The sequence below is a fragment of the Myotis brandtii genome, unplaced genomic scaffold (genome assembly GCF_000412655.1).
Source record: "Myotis brandtii unplaced genomic scaffold, ASM41265v1 scaffold356, whole genome shotgun sequence".
Taxonomy (NCBI): domain Eukaryota; kingdom Metazoa; phylum Chordata; class Mammalia; order Chiroptera; family Vespertilionidae; genus Myotis; species Myotis brandtii.
This window is the reverse complement of record NW_005363687.1, coordinates 448,399-475,359: the sequence shown is the minus strand read 5'-3', so window position 1 is coordinate 475,359 and position 26,961 is coordinate 448,399. Positions and strand designations below refer to the sequence as shown.

The window sequence follows — 26,961 nt, the reverse complement described above, 5'->3', positions numbered from 1 at the left end:
GAAAAAAGAGGAACAACTGTAATAATCTGAACAATAAAGATTTAATAAAAACTAAATAAAAAAAAATAATAATAATTCTAAATCCTCCCTCCCATCTATTGTCTCATTGCTGTCATTCAGTTTACTTATACCTAAACATACATAAGCATAGATATGTGTGTATATATGTGTGTTTGTGTGTATTGTTGCTATTATTATTTTGACAAAATTGATGAACTTAGATCAATGAAGAATAAAAAATTTAAAGTTTCTATTTTGCCTACTCTTATTCCTTCTTTGATGCTGTTCCTTTATTTATGTAGATCTGAGTTTCTGACTTATATTATTTTGCTTCTCTCTAAAACACTTAACACTTCTTGCCAAGAAAATATACTGGCAACAAAGCTCCTCAATTTATGTTTGTCAGAGAAATTCTTTATTTCTCCTTCATTTTTGAAGGACAATTTCACAGGATACAGAATTCTGAGTTGGTGGGTTTTTTTTTTTTCTGCAACACTTTAAAAATTATTCCCTACTCTCATCTTGTTTGCATGGCTTCTATAGGCAAAATGTTTTTCCTCTGATTTTCCAAGATTTTTCATTTTTTCTGAAATTTTAATATAATATACCTACATGCACTTTCTGTTTTGTTTTGTGTTTTTTGCTTTTGCATCTATCCTGCTTAGTATTGTCTTGGTTTCCTGGTCCTATGGCTTGGTACCTGACATTAATTGGGGAAAATTCACAATCATTATAGCTTCAAATATTTATTTTGTTTTCCCTTCTCCTTTTGGTATTCCCATATTCATCTTATACCTAATATTTAGATGTCCCACAATTCTTGGATATTCTGTTTTATTATTTTTAGTCTTTTTTCCTTTGCTTTTCAGTTTTGGAAGATTCTATTGAGATATCCTCCAGCTCAGAGATTTTTTCTCACCTCTGTCGGGGTGCAGTCTGATGCCTTATCTACCAAGCAACGGTGGCCAGGGCTCTGATTTATTTTTTATTGGAATTTCTGTCTCTCTGCTCACTGTCTATCCGTTCTTGCTGCTGCTGAACTTACCCATTCGATCCCTTAGCATATTAATCATAGTTGTTTTAAATCCCCAATCTGATCATTCCAACATCCCTGCCTTATTTCAGTCTGGTTCTGATGCTCATTTTGTCTCTTCAAACTATGATTTTTTAAAAATAATTTTTAATTGTTCAGTAGATGTACAATATTATATTAGTTTCAGGTGTACAAACCAATGACTAGATAGTATTTATATAACTCAGGAAGTGATTACCCTGATAAATCTAGGACCCCTCTGACACCATACATCGTTATTATAGTATTAATGATTACATTCCCTGTGTTACACTTTACATCCCACGACTATTCTAAAACTACCAATTTGTACATCTTAATCCCTTCCCTGTTTTACCCATTACCCCAACCCACCACCATTCTGCCAACTATCAGAATATTCTCTGTATTTTTTAGTCTGTTTTTGTTCTGTTTTTTTTTTTTTTTTTTTTTTTTTTTAGATTCCACATTTAAGTGAAATTATCTGGCATTTCACTCAGCACAGTACCCTTGAAGTATGGTACCTATTTGCTCTGTTTAACAATGGACAGACTACTTTGATTTTCTAAATTGTATAAGTCATCCCATTCGATTGAATGCCTTATTGATTGAATGACTATCCCATTGATTGTGATACTGGTTATTATCGAAGCACATTCTTCTGTACCTGGGAAACAGGACAGCACAATTACCCTAAATTGTTTTAGTGGCCACAGGTGGTGCGTTCCAGTTGACTCAGTGGTCCTAAGACCAGGACAGTGCAATTACTCTAAATTGCCTCGATGGCTCTAGATAATGTGTTTCTATCAACTCAGTGATCCGGAGACCCAGAACTGTAATTTAGATAACATGCCTAAGTTTAACCCAGGTTACCCAAGGGCTCTAGATAATGTATTTCTGTCAATTCAGTGACCCCGAGACCCGAAACTGTAATTAACATGCTTAATTCTGCTTCTGTAATCTGCTTTTTTGCGAGCCAGGTGCCTCATTCCAAACCCTGAGATGTAATCAATACCTTTGTGATTTTTTGCCTATATAATCCTGGAACTGTGACCAAATGGTACTATGAGATTTGGGAATGACCCCTCATAGTCCCGGATTGCAATAAACATGACTCTTTAATTCGACTTCTTGAGGCGTCCTTCTGTGATTCGCGGGGTACATTACAACACCCTCTAGGTCTATCCATGTTGTTGTAGATGGCAAGATTTCATTCTTTCTATGGCTGAGTCATATTCCATTGTATAGATGCACCACTTGTTCTTTATCCATTTATCTATTAGTGGACACTTAGGTTGATTCCATATCCTGGCTATGACAAATAATGCTGCAATGAACATATGGATGTGTATATCTTTCAATTTAGTGTTTTGTATTGAGGGTTCTCTCTTTTCCGCATCCAGAGCAGCTAGAGAGTGGTCTGGTTCTTTGAGTAGGGGCGGCTGGGGATTGAGAAAATGAAAAAGACAGACACAGAGATGGAAGGAAAAGCTGGGACCGGGTGGGACCGCTGCCCTCTTCTGATGGAGAGACAGGGACCCAGCACCAATACAGCCCGTTTACTTTATACCCCAAATACCAGGAAGTTTCACCAAAGGTCAAGACAAAGGAGATTATGTGCATTCTTGTAATGTCAGTTCTGGGTGGGCCCGAGTCGTATTCATTCCTGGTGCTTGGCTGGATTTACATAATAAAACCCACCCCCTGGCACCTGGGCTGAAGGTCAAGCTGACAACACTCTTAGCTTTTGGCAAAGGACGTGTGTTTCCAGGACGTGGCTTTGCCAAACGCCACTGGATTCAGCTGACAATTAAAGAAATGCCCATCTGCCTTCTCAGGCGCTCTGTATAGTTTTGAGTTTCTTTGTATAAATGCCAAGAAGTGGAAATGCTGGGTCCTTCTTTATCTTGTTACACCCTTTGTTTTAAAGTCTATTTTGTCTGGTATAAGTATTGCTACCCCAACCTTTTTTGTTTGTTTCCATTTTCATGATGTTGTAATGTACCCCGCGAATCACAGAAGGACGCCTCAAGAAGTCGAATTAAAGAGTCATGTTTATTGCAATCCGGGACTATGAGGGGGCATTTCCCAATCTCATAGTAGCCATTTGGTCACAGTTCCAGGATTATATAGGCAAAAAATCACAAAGGTATTGATTACATCTCAGGGTTTGGAATGAGGCACCTGGCTCGCAAAAAAGCAGATTACAGAAGCAGAATTAAGCATGTTAATTACAGTTTCGGGTCTCGGGGTCACTGAATTGACAGAAATACATTATCTAGAGCCCTCGGGTCTCGAACCACTGAGTTGGCAGGAAGTCATTATCTAGAGCCATCATCGAATGGGATGATTTATATAATTCAGAAAATCAAAATAACTTTTCTATTGTTAAACAAAGCAAATAAGTACAGAAGCCAAACAGCAGGGTTAAAGTTAAACTATAGTTTCTACCTGAGATGATTGCTACCATACTTCATTGATATATCTTTTTCCATCCCTTTACTTTCAGTCTGTGTGTCTTTCAATCTGAAGTGAGTCTCTTGTAGACAGCATATGTAAGTAAGGGTCTTGTTTTGTTATCCATTCAGCCACTGTATGTATTTTTTTTTTAATGTTTTTATTGATTTCAGAGAGAGGAAGAGGGAGAGATAGAAACATCAATGATGAAAGTGAATCATCAATTGGCTGCTCTTTGCACGCCCCCTACTGGGGATCAAGCACGCAACCCGGGCATGTGCCCTGACCTCCTAGTTCAGTGGTCGGCAAACTGCGGCTCCTTGATTGTGGCTCTTCCACAAAATACCACATGCGGGCGTGCACATACAGTGCGATTGAAACTTCGTGGCCACACTCAAAGGGCCAAAGAGCCGCATGTGGCTCGCAAGCCGCAGTTCATGGTTGGATGCTCAACCACTGAGCCACACTGGCCAGGCGCCACCCTGTCTTTTGATGAGAGCATTTAACCATTTGCATTTAAAGTAATTGTTGCCCTGGCCAGAGTGGCTCAGTTAGGTGGAGCATCATTCCATACACCGGAAAGTGGTGGGTTTGACTCCCGGTTGGGGCACATGAGGAGGCAACTGATCAATGTTTCTCTCTCACATCAATGTTTCTCTCTCTCTCAAAATCAATTTTAAAAATAATAAAGTAATTGTTGATTGATGTGTACTTGTCATTTTATTATTCATATTTTTTAAAAAATATATTTTATTGATTTTTTACAGACAGGAAGGGAGAGGGATAGAGAATCAGAAACATTGATGAGAGAGAAACATCGATCAGCTGCCTCCTGCACACTCCCCACTGGAGTGTACCCGCAACCAAGGTACATGCCCTTGACCGGAATTGAACCTGGGACCTTTCAGTCTGAAGGCTGATGCTCTATCCACTGAGCCAAACCGGTCAGGGCTATTATTCATATTTTTATCTTTTTTTCTTCTTTTTAAGAAGATCCTTTAACATTTCTTGTAATACTGATTTGGTGGTCATGACATTTTAGCTTCTTCTTATTGAGAACTTCTCAGTCCTTTAATGCTAAATAATAGCTGGGCTGGATAGAATACTCTTGGTTGTAAGTCCTTGCTTTTCATAATTTTGAATATTTTGTGCCAATCCCTTCTGGCCTGCAAAGTTTCTGTTGAAAAATCAGGAAATAGGATTATGGAGCTCTCTTATAGGTTATGCTTTTCTCTTGCTGCTTTTAAGATTCTCTCTTTGCTTTTAACCTTTGGTGTTTTAATTATGATGTATCTGGTGTGGGGTTCTTGGGGTCATCTTGTTGGCATGTTGCATTTTCTAGGCTTGTATGTCTATTTCCTTCATCAGGTTAGGGAAGTTGTCTGTCATTATTTTTTGAAATAGATTTTCAATCCCTTGCTCTCTCTCTTCTCCTTCCAGCACCTCCATGATGTGAATGTTTGGTTTGCTTGAATTTATCCCAGAGGCTCTTTAAACTGTCCTAATTTTCTTTGGGTTCTTTTTTCTTTTTTTTTTTTTACTGTTCTGATTGAGTGTTTTCTGCTTAATTACCTTCCAAATTACTGATTTGATCCTCTGCTTTACCTATACTACGGCTGATTCCATGTAATATGTTCTTCATTTCAGTTAGTGTATTTCTCATTTCTGACAGGTTCTTTTTTATCATAATTTTTATGTTTCCTATCTCTTTGTTGCATTTCTCACTAAGTTCATGTACTTTCCCTAAGTTCATTGAGCATACTTATAACCAGTGTTTTGAACTCCGCATCTGGTGATTGTTTATTACTTTTTCTGGAGTTTTGTTCTGTTCTTTCATTTGAGACGTTTCGTTGTCTCCTTATTTTGGCTACCTCCTTGTGTGTGTTTCTATGTGTTAGGTAGAGCTGCTACATCTCCTGGTCTTGGTAGAATGGCCTTATGTAGTAGGTGCCCTGTAGGGCTCAGTCGCACCACAGCCTCCCTGGTCACCTGAACTTGCGCTTCAGATGCACACCCTCCTGTATACATCCTCCTGTTGTAGTTGATCCTTGATTGCTGTTGGTACATCAATGGGAGGGATTCACTCCCAGGCCATTCAGCTGTGATGACTGATGACTGATCACTATTACTGTAGAGAAGCTGCTGTGCAGAGGCTGACTCCATGGAGCAGGACTTGCTTCAGTGAGGCTCTGGTGCCTGCTGAGTCTGCCCCTTGAGTGTGTTGCTTGTGGGGGCAGTTAGGTGGTGCTTCAGCATGTTCTGAAGCTGTCCACCAGGTGTGCTGGCACTCAGGCCTTCCTGGAGGAGCAGGCCAAGGTCAGCCACCATCTGTGGCCTGTCTGGGGCCACCCAGCATGAGTTGCAAAGTGATCTGCATGTCTGTTTCTTGTGCTGGGCTTGGAGGTGCCCAGGAGAGGCCAATCTGTGAATCAAGGTGGGCTGCCACTAGTGCCAGGCCTGGGGCCACTTAGCAAGAGGTACAAGGCACTCTGAGGCCAGATACTGCTTGTTTGGGAGTTTTGGGAAAGTTTGTAGCATGAGCCAAGACAGCCCATCTGTATGGAAGAGCCAGTGGAAATGGTTTGGGTGTGCCCAAAATTTGGGTGGGGCAGGTTCTCAGGGAATCGCCAGGGCAGGGCTAACAATGTTATCGAGATTGATGGAGACGCAGATATGGCACCTGCCTGCTGGCTCGGTGGGGGGAGGGCTCAGCAAAGGAACAATGGTCTCTGCCTGCACTTCTGTCTGGGAGAAAGCCGATGCCAAACAATTCAGTGTTTCCTTATATGTCCCTAGTGCTTTTCGAGCTGCTGCCCCAGTGCTGGATCTCAGGGCTAGTGAGTCCCAGTAAGCCCGTGAGCAGTCCCTTTAAGAGGAACACCTGGGACTCCAGAAGCCCATCTCGCTCAGCCACAATCCCCACTGGTTTTCACAGCCAGAAGTTATGGGGACTTCTCTTCCTGACACTGGAACTGGGGGCCTGGTATGGGGCTAGGACGCCTCGCTTCTCACGGGGGATGTCTGCAGCCGAGATAGCCCTCCCGATTTTAATCCAGCCTGTTCAGAGACTCTGTCCCTTATTTATATCCTTTTTTGTAGGACTTCTGTTCAGCTAGATTTCAGGTGGTTCTGAATGGTGGTTGCCCTGTAGTTTAGTTGTAATTTTGATGTGGTTGTGGGAGGATGCAAGCACAGCATTTACCTACTCTGCCATCTGGACTGGAAGCTCCAAACTATGATATTTTTGCCTTTTAGTATACTTTTCATTTTTTTCTTGATTGCTGGACGTGATGTACTGAGTTAAAGGAATTGCCATTAGTACCCCTTTAGTAATACAGTGGTAAAATTTAGTAGTGTGTGTGTGTGTGTGTGTGTGTGTGTGTGTGTGCATGCGTGTGCACACACACAAGTGGTCCATAGTCACATATTCAGAATACTTGCTTTTCTTCTCCCCCTGCCAGAAGCACGAGGCGATTTTTTTCTAATATTGTGAGAACCTGGTCAAGCTTCTGGAGGTAAAACTCATAAAAGTGTGGGGTCTGCCTATGACTTAGTCCCCTTGGCATTCTTGACTCTCGGAATTGTCCCCACTGAGCCCCCAGCAGTTCATCAATTATAGGTGTTCCCACCGGGACTGGTACTCACAGAGGTATCTCATATGGATTTCTCTTTGGTAAGTTGTGATTCTCAGTATTTGCCTGTTGGTCTCTCCAGCTTTGGGGACAGCAGGTTGCCCTGTTTCCTCGTTTCTCTTACAGATCTAAGAGTTGTTGATTTTCTAGTTTGTTCACCTTTGTACTAGTTGTTAGGAGAGGGGGTTAACTTCCAAGCTCATACAGACAGGCAGGAAGCTGGAATTCTCACTATTATCCTTCTCTTGCTTTGTAAGAGCTGGTATTTGGAAAAGCAGCTGCCAATGTGTTTCCCAGTTATTTATTGGTCTTTTGACTTTACTTATGGTTGCTTTTGCCATCCAAGCTGTGTTAGTTATTGAGGGCCGGGCTCAGTGCTGGGTGCTAAGGAGACGAGGAAGAATAAGACCAACATATCCCTACTTTCCTGGAATGTCCAGTCCATTGAGGCAAGGAGGGTCGGTTCAGTAACAACAGCACCAGATGTGAACCGAGATCTGGACTCCAGGTTTGGTCCTGATGAAGAGACTATAGGGCCTATGGCCACCAAATCTAGAGCAGCACCCACACAATACAGAGAGACAGGCTCAGTCAAGGGAGAGACTGGCCCAGGGTTTCATGGTGGCACAGCTCTGGAGACTTAGTTCAGAGCTCTTTTCTCTTTATCAAAAAGCTGCTCTTGCCTAAGATTTCAACTCAGTCTGTGCTGGAGGAGCATTTGGAGCAGGAAGTGGGACCAGCATATCTAGCTGGATGAAGAGAGTGCAGTGAGTTAGAGGCATCACCTGCCAGGAGAATAGCTCTGCAGGGAGCTGCCCAATGGACAGACCCAGAGAGGCCTTTCCAGGGACTCGGCCCCTCCCACTGGCCACCCCTTGACCTCTCCCATTCTAACTATGGCTAGACAGGCTCAGAGTACTTCTGTAATGAGAAATTTCTCTCATCAACTCTTTGGTTACTCTGAAGTAACAAAAATGCAGGATAAATGCTTATTTCTTTTTCTTTATTTTCCAGGTTTTAAAATGAGTTGATGTTTTTAACATCATTCAAATATATATTTTTAAAGGGATCATTTTGAACTCATCGATTTGAACATATCCAATGTGTTTTAATCCAATGCAATTAAAGATGTCCAAGTTGTCCCATCTTTAGCAAGAGAGAACCTTTTCTAGGTAGATCCTGGATCCTTTCTTTCTACCAGCCTCAGTGGTCTTTAAGAACTTACTTAATATCTAGTTTGACAATATGTTCCAGGCTCATCTTGTACATTTTCTGCCCCAAACCTGCAATCAGCCGTTTCTCCAAGGAACTCCTTGGATATGAAAAGGCCACAGTCTGGGCTCATCTGTCTCTTGGGAGAGTTTCTTCATGTTTCCTGGCTGAAACATGAAAATTATGTCTCTTGCCCAACTCCAAAACACATACTCTGTCCAAGGCCTAAATATAAAAGGGGAAATTCCTTGTGCTTCTCTAAGACTTTACAGTTGTTTCTCAATTTAAGGCAGTGGTTTTTCACCCTGCCTCCATACTAGAATGCCCTAGGGAGCTTTACAAAACATACTGACACTTGGATTTATCCCCAGAGATTCTGGTTTAACTGGACTAGGACCTGGCCCGGGAAATAGTTGTTTTTTTTTTTAAGTGTGAAGCAACCAAAGATGGTGCGCAACCCTGGATGTACATTGTTTATCATTCCATATGTGTTTTTACACTTTACCACATATGCATGGAGCTCTAAACAATACTGTTGTGCGTGCCTTAAAACTTTATGCAAATTGTACCCTGAGTGTACCATTTCTAAGCTTATTCTTTTCCCTAACGTTGTTTTGATGCACCCCGAATTGATATTGACACCTCCGGTATATTCATTGTAACACATTAAAACCTTCCCTTTACCCCATCATTTTCTGCTCCCCTTTAGTGCAAAATTCATGCACCATTAGTTGTTTAGGCCCCAAATCTTGCAGTCATCCTTGACTCCTCTTTCTCTGCCATCCACCTCTCATCATTCAGGAAATCCTCTTAGCTCTGCCTTCACATATATCCAGCACCTGACTTTCTCATCACCTCCACTGCTACCTACTGGTCTACCTCCTGCTATCTCTTGCCTGGATTATTGCAATAGCACTCTAGTGGTCTCCCTGTTGGAACCTACGATCTCTACACTCTATTGTCTCAAAGCAGTCAGAATAATGTAAATCAAATCAGGCTGCTCCTCTTCGCCAGACTCCCCCGTGGAGTCCCATCTCTCTCAGTAAAATTCCGTTCTGACCATGGCCTGCCAGACCACATGGTGTGCATCTACCATCTCACCATCTTCGCATCCTACTTCCTACCTCTGCTCCTCACTCATGTTGCTCGAGCCACACTTCCTTCAAAATGTTCCTGGAATATAACAATCCCACCCCCACCTCTGGGCCTTTCTACCTGCTGTTCCCTTTGCTTGGAACATTATTCCTTCAAAATTCATAAGACCCACTTCCTTACTGCTTCCAGGTCTCTGCCTAAGTGTCCATTTTATGAAAAAGTCCTCCCTGGCCAACCTGTCAGCATCACTCCCTGTGCTTGTCCTGAATTATAGAAAAATTGATTCCTACTCTTATTAGTTTGTTGGGTTAGCCTGGACCATCATTAGATTACACAGAAAGGTGATCAGAGGTACCTGGAAAGGAGCATGTCTTTGAAAGGATCATCCTCACGCCCTCCCCCCCAATCCAGGGATCCCTTCTAAACAAAAGACCGTTCTCCTTTAAACCTAGAAAGGATTTGAGGGGTTAAAGCAGAACAAGGCAACTTTTCTTTCCCCTTCCCTCCCAAACATAAACTCACAGTCATACCTGCCTACCTGTCCCATGGGACATTAGTAACAGAATGAGGGAAGGTGGCCTGGGCTGAGAAGTGTTCAGTTGGGCCCTCTGATTTCTTCCCCCCAGCTCACCTTCCTTTCCTAACCCCACCCCAAAGGGATGCCTGGCTCTGGCAAAAGAGAAATAAAGTATGAGAGAGAATTGCGGGGCCGGCGTGGCTCAGTGGTTGAACATCGACCTATGAACCAGGAGGTCATGGTTCGATTCCCTGTCAGGGCACGTGCCCGGGTTGTGAGCTCGATCCCCAGTGTGGGACGTGCAGGAGGCAATCAATCAATGATTCTATCTCATCATTGATGTTTCTCTCTCTCCCTTCCTCTCTGAAATCAATAAAAATACATTTTAAAAAAGAAAAAAGAAATAAAGTAGCCAGAGAACTGCTTTTTCCCACTTAGTAAATTGGTGTTGTTTTTTTTAAAAATGTTTTTATTGATTTTTAGAGAGAGAGGAAGGGAGAGGGATAGAGAGAAACATTGGTGTTTGTTTTTAACTTTACAATAGTCCTGCATGAGAAAAGGGCACTGCTTTCGAGAACTCAGTGTACGGGGGAAGAGGACATCCAATCAGATAAACAAAGCGGACCCAGCTCCTCCCTGTTCTCCCATCCGTATCTCTGTTCTCCCCCTCCAGCCATATCTTGGCTCAGGGCCTCGATCCTGCCTGAAGTGACCTCCTTACCCTCTGCATCCAACCAAATAGTCTCTATTTTAAAGGTCCAGCTCTAGACCGGGATCCCTCCACATCCATGTCCACACCATCCCTGACCCTTGTCACCTAACGACTATTTTCTAAAACTCATCAGAGATTATTGGGAGCAGCCTGGTTCTGGGTAAGTTGAGGTGGGAGCTCTGGCATAGCAAATTTGACACTGAGATCTTTTAGGATGGTTCTCAGCCTTGGCTGTATGCTGGAGCATCGGGGAGCTTTGAGATATTGTTGCCTGGGTCTCATCCCAGATGCTGACTGAATGGACCTGTGGGTGTGGCCTGGGCAGGATTTTTGTGAACATTCATCCCCAGGTGGTTCCACTGTGTACCAAATTGAGAACCTTTGGCTTTTCAGCAAAGACTCTCTCTTGCATTCTCCTGGTATTTGCATTATTTCGGGTTCTCAATTTGTTTATCAGATAAAGAAAAAATGAACCTGCCAATGCTTGTCAGAGACTTGCTGAAGCTTCAAGCCCAAAGCCCACAGACACTGTCTTTGATTTGTAGGGTCATTGAGATTCCCTTTCTCAAAGTGTGAGCCTTAGACCAGTAGACAGTCAGCATCCGCTGGAGCTTGTTAGAAATGCAGAAACTCGTCTAAACTGCGAAACTTGCCGCACAAATAGCTTCGCCCACCTCCTACACTAGACTTCACAAAGCAGCCCAAGGCTGTTCCCTGGGGCGACCCAGCCCTCCCCCAGTCCCTGGCCTGGGAAAGCTCAAGGCTGGCAAAAGAACTTGGCTTGTTCAAGCCAAACACCTGACTGTAGGTCGCTGACCTCCCTTTTCTTAAGAGCATTCATTTAAAATACTTACAATTGTGAATCCTCTCTCTGTCTCTGAGATGTGTCAGTCTGTATCGCCTGAAACCCAGGCATGTCTTTCTCAAGGACTGGGAGCCGTCCCTTTGAAATGCAATCATCAGAACAGATAGGGCCCATCCCCGCCTCTGTGGGAGGGTAGAGGCCTAGGGTGACGGCCAGTTAGCAGACACAGATGGCCTGATCACATGGAGCAACCACCAGCCCGCTTTCTGTGATTTCCTACCTCCCCGACTCTGTGTGAGCCCCTGCATGTCTCCTCCCCACACCTTCGTTCTCCCTTAAAACTCCATCACCTCTGTGCAGAGCCCAGCTGCGCTGTCTTATAGAGGCCTCTCCTTTACTGCTCCCGTTACTGAAGAAAACCTGCCTTCACTGCCTTGAACCAGGGGCTGGCTTTTTCTTACCGTCTCCATGTTAACAAGCCCCTTAGGTGATCTGCATGTACAGCAAAGTCTGAGCAGCACTGTCTCACAGTATTTATCATCCCCTCAATGACTTGAACCAATAGCCCCGCGTGGTAGACAGGAATGATGATGCTCCTTTTACCAGTGAGAGAGCTGAGGGCCAGAGCTTTGCTCAAAGTCCCACAGTTAAACTAGAACGTGAGCCCATCTCACAACTCGATGTGCTGCTCTTTGCACAACGCCACATGGGTCAGAGAAGGAAGACCCACTGCTCGAGGTTGCAGGAGTAAAACAGCTGGCGAGGGAGATCATAACAAGGTTTCCCTTATGCATCCATTGCGGCAACGTCCTCACAGGGTCGACTCTTCTTTAGCTGCAAGAGAGCCATTTCAGAATCAAGGGTCTCCCAGGCACCACAGAATTCTCATCTGAGTTATCCTTTCAGTAGCTGGAGTCCCAGGGGCCCTAACTCCTGGGGGATGAGTCACCCTTTGACCCAGGTGAAGTCCTCAAGAGCGTGCCCTGGAGGCTCAGGAGCCCAGCCCCTCTCAGGCCTGTGTACACACACATCACTGCCGCCACATGAAGTCAGACCAGTCACCGCCTGAGCCCTGAACCAGCCACCTCACTCCCACACATGCGGAAATGCTGATTTTTCACATCCACTGTCTTTGGCACAGACGATATAAATTCAGCCATCATTATGGTAAATCTTTTTATTGTTGGCTTCATCAGAAAAACTTGTATTACAGGCAATTTCTGCTGCATAATTTTAGTAAAGCCAGAGATGATCATTTCTTCTAGAAAAACAAACCTCTGCGGTTAGAAAGGAAGACAAAAAACAGATTTCGTTTTATGATCTACCTTTATCAAGCCATCCAGAGCACATCAGTTCCTTTATGTTATTACTTTAACGTTATTTAACAAGTCATTATAGAAAACACACAAGCCAAAAGCCTTCTATCCTTAATCTTCTAGTCAATCACCAAATTTCCCTAGATTTTTAAAGACATGAAAGTAAACTCATTTCAAATAACAGCACCTCAAACACCATATACGTTTGTAATGCGGTGCTCCAGCCAATTTTAAGCCTCGTGTTTTCCAGGTTTTAGCTGAAATACCCCTCACTCATGTCTTAGGTTTTTATCAGTGTTATTGGGGCCTAGTTTGTCTTACTAAACAGAGCACAATGTTAAACCAATGAATGATCTAGTCTAAGAAGATGGCCTAAGTGACACCAGTGGAAACCGGGCATCCTGGGGACACAGGTGAACCCCTAGTTATCCCTGAGCTGAAGTCTGTGGTTTGATCTTCTTAGCAGCTTCCAGAACAGACACTAGGTTTACTTTATCTCCAAATTCTTTTTCTCGGTGCTCAAGAAGAATGCCCTGGAAGGAAAGGAGAGGGAACATCAGTCCTCATTCCGAGTCATTCATTCATGAGACTACGCCGTGCGGCAGCTGTCTGTTAAGCCCTGTGCTCGGGCAGCAGGGGACAGAGGCCGAATCAGGCTGGCTCTTCCCCCTGAGGATTCAGTCCTCGGGGGGCGGATCAGGGGACAGCCAGGTCACAATGTCTGGACTGTACCGCAGCCTCTGGGAGTGGGAAGTCATCAGGCGATCACATCTCATTGAGGGAACGGGGAAGACTTCCCAGGTAAAGCAGGAGAGTCACCAGGATGTCCACAGGGAGAGGTGAGGTAAAAGAACGTGCCAAGCCAAGAGAACAGAAAGAGCCCGAAAGTATGGGAGCGGAGCTCAGAGGTCAGCCCCCGGCAGGTGCTGAATGACCATCTGAAAAGAGGCCCTCTCTTCACGTAAGTTTTCCTAAGAAACGGGCCCTCCCTTCCAATGCTGGGATGGAAAATGCACTAAGACACAGGGTACCCCACAGTTCCCCGAAGTGGTAAGAAAGATAAAATAATGTGTTTGGGGTCAGAATCAAGGCATCCTTGTTAAGTGTTCCTTGACCCATGACATGACATCTGGGAACTCATTTTAAACTTAAAAAGTAAACAGCTGTAAACGTGTTCGTTGTGCCGTTGTTTACAAAGCTCCCTCCAAGCATGTCAAACTCGCAAGGGGAAAGTCCCGGCACACAGGTGACCCAGGGAAGCTGACCAGGAAACTATCTACTTGCCAGCAAAGCAGGATGAGACACTGCAGTGCTGCGGAGGCACATACATGACATGGGGAATGTTCATGACCCACTGTCAGGTGAAGAAGAACATCTGGTTTAGTAAGAAACCACCTTCTGAAAACAACAAAACAAAAGGCCGCTCAGCTCCGCTCTGTCCCAGCAGGTTCTCGGTGGAGGCCGAGCATAAAGGACGCTCTCCCTACCTTACGCTGTTTCGTTTTCAAACTATTTATGTGGAAAACACATTCCTTCTTTAAAGTAATTATGCTTTAAAGATGATTACAAAGGAAACCCCACTGAGGCACCTGGCACAGAGGGACTGCAGAGCTCTGCACCGAGGGAACCTGGAGGCCAGTCCCGAGGCTCGGCCAGCCGTCAGCTTCCAGCCCCTCAGCTTCCAGCCCCTCAGCTTCCAGCAGGAAGGAAGGAGGCGGGAGCTCCAGGGAGCACCAACAAAGCCAAACACCACGCCTAGCAACTCCAGGGGCATGCCAGCCAGGAATGGGGAGCCCGTGAGCACCCCATGAGTCACCGCCAGGCAAGAGAAGGCTGGCAGGTGAGCCAAGCCCTGCCCCGGGGCCAAGGGAAGGAGGGAGGGAGGGGAAGGAATTCCAGAGGGCCAGAGTGGGCAGAGGCTGAGCCATCCTCTGAGGAAGTGGGCAGCCCAAGTGTAAGGGCATCTGGAAGGGCCTTTGGGAAGCACTGTGGTGAGGAAAGGGCAGGTGCGGGGGCAGGACAGACCGGAGTCCCGAGTCTCATTTCCACTGCACCCCTTACTAGCTGCACGCTGCTGCCTGGGCTCATGTCTCTGGGCCCATTTCCTGACACGTGGGTGGGAATAGCACACCTAACGTCCCAGCCTGGCTGTGAAGACATGAGAGCCGAGCTCCGGGAAGGAGTCAGTTCCTCTCTGGCAGTCATGTCACCACGACATTCCGGTATTGGCAGCAAGTCAGCAAATAGGTTTATGTTAAATCGGACACCAACTCACACCAGATTCTAATTCAGACCAGCAACAGCAGTTACCAAGCTTTAAAGGAGGGATTAGAAATGGAAATATTTCTATTCCCATTTGCTTTTATTCCTCCCAAATTAGGAAAAGCTGTGAATTATCAGCGTTAGCTGTGAGGTCCACCAAGGCAGATGAGACCACGAGTTAATGCCATGCTAAGGGTGTCGGAGACCAGGCTGAAGTCAAGCCCCGTCTCCAGGTTCTGCCAGGCCTTCGAGCCTGCACCCATGTTATGCCCTCCCTGCTCTGCGTCCTCCTGGCCGCTGCGGGCACTGCCTTCTGGTGCAGGGGAACCACCATGGCTCGAGGCTTCCGAAGGTCTGACATGGAGCACTCACCCACCTGCCTCCCTCCAGGGCCCACAGAGACCTTATCTCCCCACACACAACCCTGAGGTCCCCGAGCTACTCTGGATCCTCACAGCCAGGGCCTGAGAAACCTGTGCGGTCAGCATATTACCCGCCAGGGGCGGCTCTGTCCCCAGGACCCCACAGTGGGTGTCTCTTCCCACATCTCCTTGCTACTTCCCCTCATCAGGTCTGTTTTGAATCCTTTCTCCTTCCCTTTTCTCCACTGTCCACCCTTGTGGACCTGGGAATACCACAAAGAAGTGCATTCTCGATAGGAAAACCTATGCTTTTGTTCAGGCACAGAAAGCAGAACTCGGCCTCACAATGCCTGGCTCAGGCCCCGGCAGTGCCACCTCGGAGTCCACTCCTCAGGGCGGCCACTCCCTCGCCTGCAAACTGTGAGGCGTGAGATCTATGATAAACGGCAATTCCTCTCCCTTCCCCTTCCTCATGGCCAGGCTTTCTGGGAGGCTGAGTAGGGAAACTCGCCCCCATTATCTATGATAAACGGCAATTCCTCTCCCTTCCCCTTCCCCTTCCTCATGGCCGGCTTTCTGGGAGGCTGAGTAGGGAAAGTCGCCCCCATCGGGGCCTCAGGCCCACAGACACCGACACCTACAGACCCAGGCATTACCTGCTTTCCTGATCCCACCACAAAAACGCCCCCGAGGATGAAGCCTTCGCCTTCCAGGTTTCCAGAGAAGCCTCCGCTCCGGGCCCGGAAGAAGTTGCTCCAGACGCCCAGCCGGACGAATCCCATGAACATCATCTTCCGCCTCTGGGGGCCGTAGAACTTCTTCTGTAGCAGTGAGGACAGACCCTCTGAGTACCTGGCTGCCCACCTTCCCCAGGGGGCACAGGCTCCCAGCAGGGCACTGGTTTTCAGACTCAAAGCCTGCTGGTTTGTGTCCTCCCAACACACACACACACCCCCCTCCCCCAGGAGCACTGGCTGCGAGGGCCTGGCCCACAGCGTTCAGCCCTGATTCTGACCTATTGCTAGAGACTACAGGGCTCCTGGGCCTGATGGGTGACTCAGTCCCACATTCGTAGAGGGGAGGACAGAGGGAAAACAAATATGACTGCAATGAATTAAGGGACAGGGGCTTGTGCTGGGCCCCCACCTGCGGTTGGGGAGAACCAGTGGAGTTTCAGCCACTTCCTAGGCAACCTTTCCCAAGTGATAATTCAGGAAGCGCTCAATTAACACGCGGGAGGACAGCTTTTCAGTGTCCGATCAGGCTCCGCTCAGAGGCTGGGAAGGCCCTGCAAGTTCAGGGCAGCTGACAGGGAGCCCAGCCCAGCCTGCAGCTCCAGGCCACACACCCTCCAAGCTCCCCACACCTAGCACAGTCGCCCAGCCCAGCCTGCAGCTCCAGGCCACACACCCTCCGGTACCAAGCTCCCCACACCTAGCACAGTTCCCTGCAGTCCATCACAGGCTCACGGACACACCTTTTCATCCAGGAAGATTTCTCCTTTGAAATAAGGCTGAAAGTCCTTCACTTCGGTCCTGACCTGCTCCTTCACCACGGCGTAGAGGGGCACGCCCAGCTCATCCAACTTGGGCTTCAGGGAGGACAGGTCCGCAGCCTCCTGCAGAAAAGAGCGAAGGTCAGGGCTCTGTGGCCAACCAACACCCACTTCCCTCCAGCCCAGAGCATGGCTGGCCCTGAATGCGGAAGAACAAAGGCGACAGAATGCCGGAAACAATTAAGGCCTGTGCAGCCCAGCACAACACTGTCCCGTGGGCATGAGGCCTCAGCACAGGCTTGTCTTCTGCACGTGGGGAGGACGGGTCAGGCTCCTGTTATGGGTGTCCTAACCGCTGCCCAGGGAGCATCCAAAAACTAAGAGATTGCAGCCAAACATGGTAATTTACTCCTGGCTACGATGCTTCTCTCCTAACTCATCTTCTAGCCCCTCCCCTGCACTAGACCAAAATAGCACAAGGGTCTATTGGACCAAAAAGCAGGCCTGGGGATAGCTGCCTCCACACTCTGCTCAGCTGGCTTCCCCTCACGGCAATAACCTGCCTCCTTTCTGCAGCCCAGCCCCTACCCTCCAGGAAGGGAGCCCTGTTTTAAAAACCCCCCTGCCCGCCGGCCTGGGGTGAAGGCCCGATTCTCTGGGCAGATCCCACCCTTCCTGCTGGGCGACTCCCATACTAAGTCTGTGTGTTACCACTAAGCTGAGCACTGGCTCTTCATTCCCACGGTGCCCTGTGGCTAGAAATTGTGTCTCCATTTCCTGTACCCCTCAGTGCCTAGCGCATGGCGGGGGGCACAGAAGGCACTAGGTACCAGGTGGGAAGAGCCAAAGGCGAAGGTGGACACAGAGAACGCAGCTGAGCTGAGGAGCACAGCGTCCTGGACTCCCAGGAACCGCGCCTGGGTGACTAAGAACTGCCTGTGTCATGGGAAGGCTTTGAAGCTAAGAACAAATTCCTTTTTCACATTTGATGTCAGAATGAAAGAAATAGCATGAAACCCTCCCAAATGCAGCTCACTCACCTCCCATACAAACACATTGGTGTACAGTGGCACTATGTTTAATTTTTCATTTATTTTCTAGAACAACAACAAAAGGACAGCCAACAACGAAGCAGAATTCATTACAGTGCTTTAGAGGCTCGGTGATGGCAAGCTTTGCCCCGGAGCAGAGAGGACTGCAGGCCCGATGTGTGTGACATGAGACGTTTCACTCACTTTTCCTGGGCTCTCTACTCTGGGTGTGTCCCTGTGCAAAGCTATGAATGGACAGTCACGGACCTCCTCCCCAGGCCACTCAAAATAGCTCAGACTGCCATCGGACCATCCTTTTAGAAACACAAGTTCCCACAAAATGCTCTGCTGGGGCAGAGACCAATGCCCAGGAAGCAGGCTGCAGCCTTTGGGTTTAACCAGCGTGAGAAATCAAGTCACAGCAGGCCTCATGCTGGTGTTAGGAGGTATCACAGATTTGGAATCAAAAGCTATGAGTGTGAACCATGGGAGGACCTCTGAGGAGGGCCCTATCCTGATCCCAGGAGCCTGTGAATGTGTTGTTACAAGCCAAGGGGGAAGTAAGGCAGCCCGTGAAATCTGGGCTGCCCATCAGCTGACCTTAAAGGAGACTATCCTGCAGTACCCAAGTGGTTCCCAGGTGGAATCACAGGGTCCTTAAATGTGGACGAGGAAAGCAGGAGAGTCTGTGTCACCGTCACGCGTGTGAGAAAGACTCGCCCAGCCACTGCTGGCATTAAAAATGGAGGGAGGGGCCACGAGCCAGGACTGCGGTTGCTTCTCAGAGCTATTGGAGGGCGGAAGCTGTTTCCCTCCTACACCCCCCAGAAGAAGCACAGACCCGCTGAAACCTGGAAGATAGCTCTATGGGGCCCGTCTCGGAATTCTGACCTCTAGAACTGTGAGATAATAAATCTGTCATGTTTAAAGCCTGAGTTTGTGATAATTTGTGAAAGCAGCAATAGGAAGCTAGCATGCCTCCCCTCAGCGGTATGACTTTGCCACAGCCCCTGTACCTCAATTTCCTCCTCTACAAAAAAAGAACAATAACAACAAGCTGTATTTTCCAGGGATGTGGTGGGGCACGAATGGAGTATCAGGCGTGGCAGCGCCCTGAATGCAGGTGCAGCAGAGCACACCATCTCCCGCCGTAAGCAGCTTCTTTGCCAGCCCGACCACACAAGCAGGGGACAGAAGGGCCAGGCGGAGGAACGCCTCAGGGTCAGGGAGCACAGCCAGAGGAGGAGGAGGACGGCGTGGACGCGGCCACGCCATCGAGAAGCAAAGCTGTCTCAAGAGCAGGAGCGCTGTCACTCCCACTCTCCCCAGGCAGGGCTCGGATCTCAGACCTGGGTCTTCTGCCACTGACTGACTTGTGTGACCAAACTAGTCCGGCCCTGGGTTTACCTGTCTGTAAAGCGACAAGGCTGGGCCCTGCCCTCCTCTGACAAGCTTCCTCACGTACTGAGCAGATGACGATGGCTTCCCTTTGAGGGGCCAACCTGGAGACCGCCCAGTCAGTGACCCCAACTTTCACCAAACTCTCATGCCAATTCTACCCACACTATCGGCATGACTGAAACCCCCGAGCTCCAGATCCACAGCTGAGAGCACAGTGAGGCAACGGAGCTGCCACTTGCAAACGTGTGGCCCTCAGCTGTCCACCGGGACTCCAGGGAGACAGGCAGGTCCGTTCCAAAAGTGCGACCCTGGGCTCCCCCGTGTGCGCAGCCGCACCACAGGTGAGGGCTGGCATGCCTGTGCCAGCAACAGTCCAGGCACCTCCTTTCAATGAGCAAATCCCGGTGCTGAGCCCCAGGAACTGGGAATTGGGCCTGGTCCCCGTCCTGATGCAATAGGAAGGTAGTCCAGGACTCAGTGCAAGAATGATAGGGCTTGGGAGTCACAAAGGACAGTCAAGTGTGCCGCTAACCCCAGGGTATGGTGAGTGGTTCAATGAGCAGAAACAGAGAGTAAGTCCAAAGAAATGCTAGAGCAAATAACAAAAGAAGGACAAGTGTTGATCAAAGGCCAAAGTGGGCCTGCAGGTCCCGAGTCCCGGGTCCCGGCTGGAGTGCCCTGGCTCCACCCTCTGGAGTCCTTTTCTCTGAACAGATCTCCAAATGCACTCACCTCTCGACACAGGAAGCAGCCTGGCCTCCGCACAGCCATGATGACAGCGCCCTTCTTCTCCCAGAGCTCCTTTGCTTTGAAAGTCCTTGGTTCTGGGGAAAAGAAAAGAGTCCAGCATCCTCTCTGCTAGCTCAGCTGTTCGTCAGTGGTACCAGGCCTAGCAGAGGGCCTGGACCTGCATTTCACACATGGGAAAGCAAACAGGAAGCACAGATGGGGAACAGTCATTCTCAGGAAAATTCATATTGTGTAAGGATCCTACTATATACTCCAAACGCCCCTCCTCCGTAAAAAAAAAAAATTATTTGCAAACTTGAACATCCCAAACTGAAACATTTTGGAAAAGTGGCAGCTAAGCAAATCCCAACTCTTAAAAAAGTATTCAAAGGGATTAAGTCAATAGAAATTTTAAATATTTTTACCCCACAATATTATCCATAGGGAGGGTAGAAGACGCCTAACGTGGAACCCCTTGGGGGTAGCTGGGGTAGTAGAGTAGTGTAGCTCAAGCCGGGCTCCAGGGCCAGAGCGAGTCTGCATCTAGCCATGGGACTTTGACCAGCTGGGTCTCCCCCTGAACCCCAGTTTCCTTGTCATAAAAGCAGATGTCCAGCACGGGGCTGCAGGGAGTATAAACAGATGGCTATGTAAGTGCTCGCCACAGTATCTAATAATAGTTACTGAGGGGTCAATCAGTGTGAACCCTTACTATTTTAACATTCCTTAGAGAAATCCATGTCCCCTGTGGGACGCTGTATAAAAAAAGAGAGGAGGATGAGACTGGGAATCCCTGGGATGAACAAAGCAGGACTCCCTGATCCCTTAGAAAGACCACCTACATCATAAATCGCAGTCACAGTCCCTGCCCTCCTCTGACAAGCTTCCTCACGTACTGAGCAGATGACGATGGCTTCCCTTTGAGGGGCCAACCTGGAGACCGCCCAGTCAGTGACCCCAACTTTCACCAAACTCTCATGCCAATTCTACCCACACTATCGGCATGACTGAAACCCCCGAGCTCCAGATCCACAGCTGAGAGCACAGTGAGGCAACGGAGCTGCCACTTGCAAACGTGTGGCCCTCAGCTGTCCACCGGGACTCCAGGGAGACAGGCAGGTCCGTTCCAAAAGTGCGACCCTGGGCTCCCCCGTGTGCGCAGCCGCACCACAGGTGAGGGCTGGCATGCCTGTGCCAGCAACAGTCCAGGCACCTCCTTTCAATGAGCAAATCCCGGTGCTGAGCCCCAGGAACTTGGACTGGATACAGTGTTTCTCAGATGTATTTGGCTGGGAGCTCCTATTTTGTGAAGATCCAGGAGCCCAGAGTCCTCAGCACACACTTGGGAACAGCTGGTTTAGTAACTGGTGCTACAACATCACTAAATATTACAGAGCAAGTATCATTATAGTTAGAGAGACAGCAATAGAAAGTGAATAATCAGTTTGGTAAGAAAACCCTAAACTGTAAAATACCATGTACACCCAGATCACAAATATATAGTAATATGTAAGTAAACATGCAAAAAACGTGCAGAACTAAAAACAAGTATCATTAAGGTAATGGAGTTATCAGCCATTTAAAAAGTTATTAAATGTTCCCTAACGTTATTATATTATCTTTTCAATAAAAAAAGTTATTTTACACAGAAAAAATAAGCCTGCACGCCAGTGCCTTGGAAAAGTACTGAGGGCAGAGGGGTCACTGCTTACCCTTCTCCAGAGTTTTCAGGTCTATTTCCTCCAGATACTCCAGGGTTGCTCGCTGGGGCTTGGACAGAAATATGTCTGTGTTGGCCAGGAGCAGTGCCAGGGCAGCAGCCCCCAGGGCCCCCGCGCCGATCGACCACATCCCTACGGAGAGGAAGCTTGGATCCAGAAGGAAAGACATTCTGGAGATTGAGAAGAAGGAAGATGACGTTAATGCTCTCACAAGACAGCAGGAATGTGATCTGGCAAAGTGCAGGGCTCACCCGGGCAGCCACCAGGTGGCCAGAGGCAAGGGGCAGGGGGAGCCGCGGAAGCAGACAGGGGACTGAGCACCTGCCACCCCAAGAGCTGGATGCAACCGACACATGGAGGTTCCTGCCCGAGGAGCTCACCAGTGAGTCAGGAGCGATGAGAGAAATGGCAGCCCCCTCAGATGCTCCTCTTGAGTTCGCTCGCCCAGGCCCAGGCCTCCCAGCTCTGTGCTGCTCATCTGTGCTGCCTACCTTCCCCACCCGCCTCCCCGCCCCCCCGTCAATGCCTGCCTTTCCTTCACTGTCCAGGAGTCTGGGCTATCATCTCCCATGGAGGGCAGTCTTCTCTTCAGTGATCAGAGGATACTTACCACATCCCACGGATCACACTGTCCCAGTACCCTATCCTTCTTCCTCTTTGAGAATCCCTCAGAAATAGAGACCGTATCCTACTCATCAGCCCGACAGTTCCCAGCAGGGCCTCCCTTGTGGTAGGCAGGCAATCTCGGTGCATTGCTCCCATCTGAGAATAGCTTTACTTTTTACTCATTATACAAATAAAACAGGCTCATGATGAAGACAAAACAAAAGCAAAAAAAGAAGCAATCACAAAACCATAGTCGACCAGAATGCAGAGATCTTCAGAGCACCCCCATCTTTTCACTGACAGCTGAATAGAGATGACCACCATTAGACACCAGTATCTAATCTGACAGTTTTTCCCTAGAACAGAACTGCACAGGCGCCTGTCGAATGAATGGGGGCAGAGCCTGAGAGCAGGCACATGTAAGAAGAGCACAGCGCTGGGGTCTGCTGCAGAGGCCTGGGCAAAAGCTGTGTGCACCGGGCAGGGGTTTGCCACTGAATGGGAGCTCTAGCGGGTCCTGCAGAACCATCCAGCCTGGTTCTGAGCTCGTGCACCGGTGCCTCCCTAAGGCTCCTCCGGGAGGGAAGCCTTGTGCCTAGGGGTGTGAGCTCCTAGATGCAGCCCACCCTGAAACAGCAGCAGGTACCCACCCAGCCTTCCTTCAAATGACAACCACATAACAGAATCTATCTTTCCATATGGCCCTCTCACCATCCTAAGGATCAGACTTACATTGGAGCCTTCCTCCCTGAATACCAGCATAGCTCATTGTGCTGAGATCAGCAGGTATAGACTCTGTGTATGTGTGTGTGTGTGTGTGTGTGTGTGTGTGTGTATGTGTGTGTAAGGCCCTCCTTACCTAAGACTTAGCTCTCCCTGGATTTGGCTGGGGAGAGGATTTCTCCAAAGGATTAAGCAAATGCCCAGAACTCTGCATACCACTGCCAAGGGAGGGGCTGCGAGGGACCCGCCAGGGCCAGGAGGTGGGGCTGGGAGTAACTTGGTAGTGCTGACTTGGGGAAAAGAAAGGTAGGTCAGACTAGAGTTTAGGCCAGCCTGGGAAGCTCAGATTTGAGTTAAGAAATAAAAAGGAACTTCTAGGGGGGCGGGTGGGAATGACCAAATGAAAGCAGCATTTAAGAAAGAAGAATTTGGCATCCGGTATATTAGGGGAGAGGGGGAAGGGGGGAGGCTGGTGTGTGTGTGTTGGGGAAAGGGACGCCGCTATGGTATCTCCGATGCAGGGACTCAGCTGGGAGAGAAGTGTCTTATAACCTCAGTACTCAACATGTGGTCTCCTGGGTCAGCACTGGCAGCGTGGGGGACGCAGAATCTGCAGCCGGCCTCAGAACGAAGGAATCACACACTGCATTGTAATCAGATCGGGCAATTCACATGCACACAGAGTCTCAGAAGCATTGTCTTGGAGCAAAGCAGCCGGGATCTTGTGCTTGGCTGGCCATGAGGGCAGGCTGTTTGTTCCCTCAGCTCACTGTGGGAGGGCAGCTATGGTGACAGAGGAACACATCACACCTCTGCCTGGAACGTCCTAACCTGTTCCTTCTATTCTTCAAGACCCAAACACCTCTCCAAGTCGTCCTGGATGCTCTGCCTACTCCCACTCCCAGCCCGAGAGGTGCTGCTCCACCCCCACCTTGGTACTGTGCCCATACTGCACCCATGATCCGTCTCCTGTGCGACACAAGATTGAGACCTGTCTGTTCCTCCGTTTAGCTCTGAACCTCCTGTGCCAGCACATGCCTGTGTGGCATACAGTGGGCTCTTCATTAATGTGCGCTGAAATGAGTCCAACAGAATTGAATGATGAAGATGATGACTACGGAAGACCAAAGTTCTTGGGCCAAGCAGGAAGCCGGCCCAAAGTTCTTAGGCTGGCTTCCAATTCTCCTACGTAGCAAAGTTACACATTACTGGATTACAGTTCAGAAAACAATTAGGAGGAAAACCATAGCTCTCACCTGCCTGCTGTAAACAAGAGGTTCCCCAGCGTGTGGAACAATTGCTGTATGTTTACACACTTGGAAATGTCCCTGGTTCTCTGACATGTGTGTATGATTCAGAAGCACACGGCGTGGCCTCTGATCACAGAGCTGATAATATTTCTGCACCAGAACTCAAAGGCCAGCTTACATCTACCCTACAAAAGGACTTGCTTCCATTCCTGGAACACATCAGTGCCCTTCAGGAAGCCCAGTGACCCTCACGGTCAGCTCCACACCCTCGCTGCACACCACAGCTACTCTCAGAGGCACAGGCTCCACCAACAGTCATGCAGCCTATTTGCACAAGAGCACAAGGGACCAGACTCAACCAGACTCACAATTTCTTTCCACATATTTATTTATTCCAAATAAAACTAAATGAGTGGAGAAAGGGATGAGCAAGGGCTGTGTCAGCCCAGGGCTGAGAGCTGGTTACGGCTGCTCTAGGCAGCCACAGAAGCACCCAGAGCAGGAGTCTTTGGAGCAGATGTAGGACCCCGGGGGCAGGATGGAAAAGCCAGGCGGGGCCTGGGCTGAATAAACCTGGGAAGCAGCAGGCTAACTGGGGGTGAATGTCAGCACTGAAGGCACTCTGAGAATGACCCCAAGGCCCCCAACTCTCTACCTCAAGTTCAAGAGGTGCCAACAGGATGTGGGCTCCAGCACCACCAGGAGCAATGTGCACCACCCCACCACCTCCTCTGGCTGGGATCCGGAGAGGAGCAGGGGGTGGACCTCATCCTCAGGCCTTGTGGCACTAGTTAGTGAGAGCCTCGTAGGCACCAGAGGTGAGAGTCAGGCCTCATATGCTCCCTGGGGCCTCTGGAAAGCAGTGAAAACTGACTTCGGAAACACCTAGAAAGTATGTAGGTCCAGCCCCTCAGGCAAGGCCCCGTGAACTACAAAGCAATTTCCATCCTGGCCTGTCTCAGAGTATGCACCACTGCAACTTGTTGCACAGCGAGAGCTGACTCTGAGCCCAAATCACTGACAAAAAAGAGGGGAGGGGGGTAGAGGGAGCCTTCATAGCTAAATGGAACAATGCATTTTCACATGGGTCTCGAAGGCTACTCACTAGAAAGAGAGGGCGGCCAGGAAAGCAGCATTTACTTGGTGTCACCCGACATGCATGCTCTGATTTCCTTACTGATGCAGACACGGTTCTGTTTTGCAGCTGACAGCACTGAGCTAGAGATGTTCAGTGCCTTCTCGGGTGCCACACAGCCCGCAGGCAGCAGGCTGCACCCTGGACCCAGACCTCTGAGACCCCAAAGCTGGAAGTCTTTCTACTGTCACACTTTGCCTCCCCACACCTTCCCTTGTGGGTTCCTGGAGGTCAAGGGGTACCTTCCCCTTTGTCTTAAAGAGAATTTAAAAAGATCAACTTATTTTTTCAGTCATCAAATACAGTCAAACCATGTTTACTCTAAAGGAAATTTACCATGTGACAGATGTCCCTTCTCTTTCCTCCCTTTCCAGCCCCTTCCCTTAAGGAAAGGGTCAGTTTCGCTGAAAGATAATAGCAAGGTTGTTTACAGAAGAGCCAGCCCCCACCTGACACAGCTACAGTATCCAGTGCTCCACTGCGGGCTTATCTGATCTGTCCTCTCCCACACAAGAAGGTGACGCACGATAAGACCACAAACCAACACCAGCTGTGGCAGCTCAGAGTGGCAGCTCTGGTCTGGGAAGAGCATGGTACTGGGGGAGGAGACCCAGCTAGGCTGCCGAGGCCAGGCTGGGTTGATTCCACCACCACAGCCCTCTCGCCCCCACCCCAGCCTCATTGTCCCCAACTCCAAAATGAGGAGCTGGTCAGGTGAATGCTAAGGCTCCTGAAGCACCCCAGTGACATCCTGTGATTACCCAAAACAGCTCACTTGGGAGTCTACACACTCTTGGTTCCTCATCATAACTCTACCCTCTCCTGCCCATTTCAATTTGCGGAGTGTTTCTTCGTTGCAGCCCAGAGCGTCACAAAGTACCTTCCCTCCCCCACACATGGTCCCTGATGCCCAACCCTGGACAGTTCAAACCTGGGAACAAGGCACTCACCATTCACAGCGTCCACACTCCTGCTGCTGCGGACAGCACAGAGGCTTATCCAGTGAGCAGGCACAGCCGGGCAGCAGGGGAGGGCTGGAGGCGGAGCTCCCGAGTCCTGCCTATGGCCCGAAGCTCCCTCATTCCATGGGCAGGACCAGGCCACCCAGAAACCCTGGAGCTCCTGCAGCTGCCAATAGTCAATTTCCAGAAAGCTGGCAAGGCCCCCTAGCCCTTCAGAACGTTGAGCAAAGTTTGAGTCATTTGCAGTCATGCAGATGATAACATTTATCAAGTGCCAACAGCTCTCTCTGCTATCCGGTGCAGCTCAATGAAGCGAAGCCCTTAATACAGCCCATGTGTCCCACTCACCGAAATCAAAGGAAGGCCTCCCTTTCTCCCGGGCTGCCTGTGCAGTCTGCACCCTCACCCCATTCTTCCCCACACCCAGGAAGTCGGCTGGCACCACGGAGGCCCCTCACCTGCTGTCTCTTCTTTAGCTCCTTTGCCT

General features: G+C 48.6%; 1 protein-coding gene across 1 annotated transcript; it reads right to left on the bottom strand.

Annotated features, from left to right (window-relative positions):
- Positions 1 to 12,643: 12,643 nt before the first annotated feature.
- On the bottom strand, positions 12,644 to 26,677 carry FAM213A (family with sequence similarity 213, member A). The gene is made up of 6 exons (XM_005871777.2): positions 26,463 to 26,677; positions 21,790 to 21,968; positions 20,081 to 20,172; positions 16,899 to 17,039; positions 16,078 to 16,242; positions 12,644 to 13,330 (listed from the first exon to the last, which is right to left on the bottom strand). The coding sequence occupies exons 2-6, from the start codon at positions 21,965 to 21,967 to the stop codon at positions 13,223 to 13,225; spliced, it is 684 nt and encodes a 227-aa protein (XP_005871839.1). The 5' UTR covers position 21,968; positions 26,463 to 26,677; the 3' UTR covers positions 12,644 to 13,222.
- Positions 26,678 to 26,961: the final 284 nt, after the last annotated feature.